At 47.7% G+C, this 6,000-nt stretch overlaps 1 protein-coding gene across 1 annotated transcript in view; it reads right to left on the reverse strand.

Annotated features, from left to right (window-relative positions):
• The window catches only part of BICC1 (BicC family RNA binding protein 1), a gene marked incomplete at its 5' end in the record, with an annotated part of 106,250 nt that extends 100,924 nt beyond the window's left edge, over positions 1-5,326 (reverse strand). Inside the window, one exon of the mRNA XM_082222323.1 lies at positions 4,735-5,326. Within this exon, the coding sequence (XP_082078449.1) occupies positions 4,735-5,326 (592 nt within the window). The remainder of the gene's footprint in view (positions 1-4,734) is intronic.
• Positions 5,327-6,000: the final 674 nt, after the last annotated feature.

Consider the following 6,000-nt stretch of genomic DNA (forward strand, 5'->3'; position numbering starts at 1 on the left):
CAGGTACATAGATGAGCAAACACCTCCAAAGACAGATAGCCTTAACTGTCCCTCTGCCTAGCAAGAGATGAAAATTATGCATATGGGCTGCCCTCTTGCCCAGTGGTAACGTGATTTGGCCAGTGTGGTACAGAGGTTAGGGTGTTCAACTCTCAAACCTCCTCTGAGCTGCAAAGCTTCCTGAGTAACACTGGGCTAAATGCTATGTCTCAGCCTGTGTAAGAACTAAGAGGGGGTCATAATACCTCCTTGAGCTGCTTGGAGGAATTGGGGAGGGGGGGGTCGAGAGCTAGAATTATATTCCACATCAGGTAAAACCTCATGGCTTTATCTGCCATATGTTCCACTACTCAGCTCTGATCAGCTAGCAGTACGATCTCTCACACAAACTTCTTTCCAATGATTATACCATGCCTTTAGGGTTTAAAGGCCTCCTCAAATTTTAAAGTTAAATTATAGTCATTACAGTAAATACTGTGATCTCTGCTCAGTTGCATACCAAAAATCCCTCTATCAGCAAAACAAAATATTAACTGCTTAAAGATTAACCTACCCCCAGGAGACTGAATCTAATTTGAAACAAATTCCAAACATTATAGTCAGTCATACTGACTGCTTTTCTACTACCCACAATTCACTGATCTGATGATCAAAAGCTATGCTATAACCATCTGAATAGAACATTCAGAACTGAACACAGAGGCAACACAGCTACGGGGATATCTTGCAAGAAGTAAACACTACTTCCTATTTTGCGGCAGCAAAATAGGGAAAAGGAGTTCTTTAAAATGTGGATCAGCAGCAACATAATTTATTTGTGTGTTGTAGAGACCTAGAAAAGCTACAGAATATTTGGAAAGGTGCTTTGGAGAGTTCAGTCCCGGTGCTTTGCAATTGTGAAGGCATGAAGGAAACAAGTATATAGTGCTCACTTGCAAAGCCTTGATTATAAGTGTAATGTTGCAGAGTGCTGTACATGTTGCCAGCTTGTTTGTTTTTTTAAATATATTTTATTGAACAATTTTAGCAAACAAATTATCAATCAACATAACCATTTACATTCCCCCCTTCCCTCTCTTCCCCAAGGACTTCCCTCAGCTCCCCTCCCTGGTTTCTTTACACATATTATTCTCTGCATATTATAAAATTGTACATATTGTTGCCTTTTCTATCATATATTCAACTGATAACTTTGTGGATGTTTATTCAAAACCTGCCAAGGAGTCTAAATCATTTTGTTGTCTTTTTAGATAATTTGTAAAAAGGTCCCATTCTTCCTTGAAGTCATGGTTGTCCTTGTTACACAGTTTGTATGTCAACTTATCCAATTCCACATAGCTCATCAATTTATCTTGCCACTACATGTTGCCAGTTTGTTGAACCATTGCAAGAGTTGTAGGCCAACAACGTATGAGGGGAGCAGAGTTTCTCCATCTCTGATCTGCATACATTATAATATGAGCCATGTTATGATCAAAGACCCACCTAGTCTAGCCACCCTACACCAAGCATAGACATATAGTGGGATGTTTTAGAAGGGCTTATGTACAGAGTTCATAAAATTATTGTAATCCTGCTTTTCCGCTTTAAAAAAATGCTACAGGTGGTTCACAACATAATCAGCATACTAAACTGCAAAGCAATAAAATGGAGTTATTTGCTTTGATCAAAGGAAAGGTTTCTGGATAATTTCTGATCTCCACCACTAAAGCACAGGGACCATTAAAAGCTCAATTAGGTACACAAATGCTGAGGATTTCCAACCATTTCTAATCTACACATCTGCCTTCATAACCAGCCCTCGTAAATGTTTTATCAAAAACTGTCTACTTAAGTTCCAGCAAGGGTAACGCAATTCAAAACAGAACAAATTTTTAAGGCAACCCATCATAATAAACAGGCAACAGAAAACACTCGGTTCTCCTCTACACAGTGCACTCTTAAACATTTGCATTTTTGTTAGTAAACTGATGCAGTTAATTTCTAGCCTACCTTCCACATTATAGGAGTTCAACAATACTATGTAAATTGTCTCAGTACTACTGAGTTTTCATTCATGGAACAATGGTTTCCAAACTGCAAAACTCTACGATACTGCAATCATTTATGGATTCCATGATGAGAAGATAAGTAATGGTGGATATGCTGCCTAAAGCACTCTTTTGTAGACTACTTCCAATCTTTCCCTGCAACCCAAAACCGCAGGAGATAGTTGGGTTCATCTTACTGAAAATACGTAAGAAATTGTAATGATAGGGTTATTAATGTCCATGCCATGCATTTCTGCCCCATGATACCTGGTCACACTCACCCACATTTCCAAGTGCTGGAAAAACATGAAAAATCCATTGTAACCAGATACTAAATGGGGCAATATAAAATGAGTATATACACCACAAATTAGGGTATTGTTGTAGCACCTACTTAAAAGACTGCAGAAAAAGAAAAAAGACAGCAGCAACAATTTGGACTCAAGAGAACCAAACAGCACCAATGTCCTACAAAGTTACCCAGAATCCTTTGCAATGTCAGCCTTATAAAAAGGATCCTGGGGAAGTCTGAACTCAAGTAATTTAGAAAGTGAAGAACAAGTTTACTGCTGTATTTGGAGCTGTATAAGGAAATAATGCATGTCAGATTATACCAGCTGCAAATATTTTTAAAAGCCTGGCTTTGGATAATTTCCAAAAAAGCCTCCTATATTACAGATGTTCATTTTATAGTGTTCAATTTCCTTAATGTTTTCCCTTCTAAAGGGGTTGTCCATAAATTGGTTACAAAATTATCTTACCACTTTGACAGTCACTCACACTATGCAACAGAGTATTCATTTCAGAATGCATATGTTAATTAAGCAGAGCTAAGAAGTTGCCTGGAAAACCTACATCTCTGAGATGCTGTGAAGCAGAACTTTGGGCCTGTGTTAATGATTAAGTTTTTTTAAAACAAAACAAAACACATAGAAGCTATTGAGATTCACTTTGCACCAAGCCCCTAAAAACGCTAATTTCTCGACAAAAGTGGACTCCTCAGCTTAGAGAAACAAACACTTCCAGCCTCTGAAAAACAGCAGAGGCCATAAGCACTGACATCTGTAGAGAGGAGAGTTTATCCACATCTGGGACCTGATGTGTTTGGGAAACAAACGGGAAGGAAAGTTGAGAGGAGGGAGGAGAAAACAAAACAGCCAGCGAAGTTTGGAGACAGCATATTTCAGTGTGTGCTCTGCAAACTATTTCTAGCCTTGCATCTTAGATGGCACACTGGAGTAGGAAGGTTGGGGGGGGGAGTGTACAGAGACTGAACTTGGAGCATCCCAGAAACACCAAATTACAGCAGCCACTATTCCTAGAATGGAAGAAATGACATCCTGCTTTGAAACAGGGTGAAAATGAAAGCTTTGGCTGGAAATTCACACACAGAAAAGGGTCCATTTCTCCAGGTTTGCTAAAGATCTCTGCGCACTAAGGGTGCCTTTAGCCCCCAATTATCTCCATGTGTCAAGGCCAGCGCCTTGACTCCTGACAGCCCCCTCTCCATCCTCCCACCACCACTAAAGCTCTGTTAATGAAATCTTTTCAATCAAAAGGGGTGAAATGCTCCTCCTGGCTATGCAACACACAAGCCCTTGAAAGCTATCTGCCCAGAAGTCCACAAAGGGAGGGAGAAGTAGACAGACACCGCCAGCAACTTCTAAATGCTGACAGAGGGGGAAGAGGTGCTCCTCAAAACGGGGGGGGGGTGAGGTTTTCCCCAATAGCTGGTACCCTCAACAGCAATGCCCACATGGGCACTGGCCTTGAAGATCCCACATGGTGCTGGGACCACTTCTCTGTTAATTTATTAAGGCCATGCTGTGTAAAGCAAACTACCTGGGGAATGAACTCTTTTCTGGAGGGATGCGTGGCTTTAAAACAAATGTTTTCCAGTGATGCTGATAACACCAAGGTTGCAGGTTCAACTCCCATATGGGACAGCTGCACATTTTTGCATTGCAGGGGGCTGGACTAGATGACTCCAGGGTCCCTTCCAATTCTATGGTTCTATGGCCAAGCAGAGAGGAGGATTTTGCCACACAAGTTAGGATGCAGAAGTGTGGCAGAATGGGCTATTCTGTCCTCCTCCTTTGAGACACTCCAGACTGCAGTTTCAGTCCCCAAAAGGAGAGAGGGGAAAACTGGATGGTTGTGTGAAGAATAGGGATTCAATATAGAATCCCTGAATGGGAAGGGACTCCAAGGGTCATCCAGTCCAGCCCCTTACAATGCAAGCATCTCAACTAGATCCCACAGATTGCATAAGCCAACTATTCTTCCTCCTGGGGGAAGAACTGTGCAAAGGGAGTCGACGAGATGGGAAAAGACAAAAGATCAATGTCTGGGTTTCACAAAAAGTTGGTGGAGAAATACACGAAGTAGTACTGGGGGGTGGGCGGGGATGCTTTCCCTACAGCCCAGCAAGGCAAAGGCGCCCCCTTCCTTCTAGGCTGGACACGCAGGCGAGCCCGGGGAGGGGGCTTCCTCACGAGACGCTGGCTGCGTGGTCCTCTCTGCCACGTGGTGAGGAGGACGTTCCCCGCCGCGCGTCTAACGGGCAGCAAATAGCGGCGAGGGAGGCAAAGCGGAATGCTCGGGCCGAGTTGCGCAGGCGCCGCGCGGCCGCGTCTCCCTCGCGGCTCCCTGGAGTCCCTCGGCGTCGCCCGCCCGCCTTTCCCTCCCGCCGCGGGCTCCTCACCTTGCAGCATGGCCTCCAGCTTCTTCCTGTCCACGCGGAACCTCTCCTCGCCCCACTCGGGGCTGGCCGAGGGGGCTCGGGCGGGGCCGGCCGCCGAGGAGCCGCCGTCGTCGTCGGGCAGCGGCGAGTCGGCGCTGCGCTCGCTGTTGGAGCCCGGGTCCGAGAGCGGGTAGCCGTGAGGAGCAGCCGCCATCCCCGCGCCCCACTCAGCAGCGGCGGAGGAGGACGCTGAGGCGGCGGCGGGGGCCGCCCCGCTGCCCTCAGCCTCCTGCCCGCAGCAGCAATAGCAGCAGCCGCCGCCGTCGTCGCCTCTCCGGCCGCCGCCGCCGCGGGAAGCTATTTGGCCCCACAGCCGCCCGCCGCCCGCTTCATCCCAGCCCGCCAGAGCCTCGCTGGTCCCGGCGGCGGCGGCGGTGGCGCCTGCCTCCTCAGCCTCCAGCTCAGGCTCCCCGCCGAGCGCGCGGCTGTCCCTCTTGCTGCTGCTGCTGCTGCTGCAGCCGCTCGCCTTGCACAGCGCTTGTCCCGGGCCGGCTGCAGCTCGGCTGCGCCCCCATCCCGCGCGCAGTCCGCACAGCATCCCCGCCTCCTCCATGGAGCGGCGAGAGGCGCGCGCCGACGGGGAGGGAGGGAGGGATATCCGAGGGGAGAAAAGGGGCGGGGCGGCGCGCGAGGGCGCCGCATAAATAGAGCCGGCGGAGGCTGCGCTCGCGCGAGGCGCCAGAGGCTCCGCCCAAAGCTATAAGTAGCGGCCTCCTCGCCCCGCCCTGCCGGGTTTATGTGGTCCGGACGCTGCAGCGACTTCTCAGAAGTCGGGCCGGGGGTGGATTTGGCGCTGGGATAGGTTGCTAAGCACTTCCCGCACCCACCCACCCATCCCAGGCATTTTCCCACTCGAAATTGCTTTCAGTGAGAAGGAGGGGCTGCAAGAGAGACAGATACACTGTAGCCTTCCCACAATAGGTGAAAAAGCAATGGTTATTTTGAGCTGCAAAATCAATAGGGGACAAAAGGCTAAGAAGTCTTTGACTATGTGCCCTTTACCTATTCAGACTTCAGGCTGTGCGAGAGAGCTCAACTAATTCCATACAAAATGTGTTTTGAACTTTACTGACAGTAATTGAAGGATTGTATATTTTCCAGAAATGCCAATAGTGTTTGGAGGTAATGGTGGATAGGGATAAGTGTTTTCCCCTGAGAAGCTCTCCCCCTTTAAAAATGAGCAGTCAAACCTGGGGTTAGGGAAGGAATGCAGCCAGGTCAGATAGC

Source organism: Podarcis vaucheri (assembly GCF_965113315.1).
Source record: "Podarcis vaucheri genome assembly, chromosome: 5".
Classification (NCBI taxonomy): Eukaryota; Metazoa; Chordata; class Lepidosauria; order Squamata; family Lacertidae; genus Podarcis; species Podarcis vaucheri.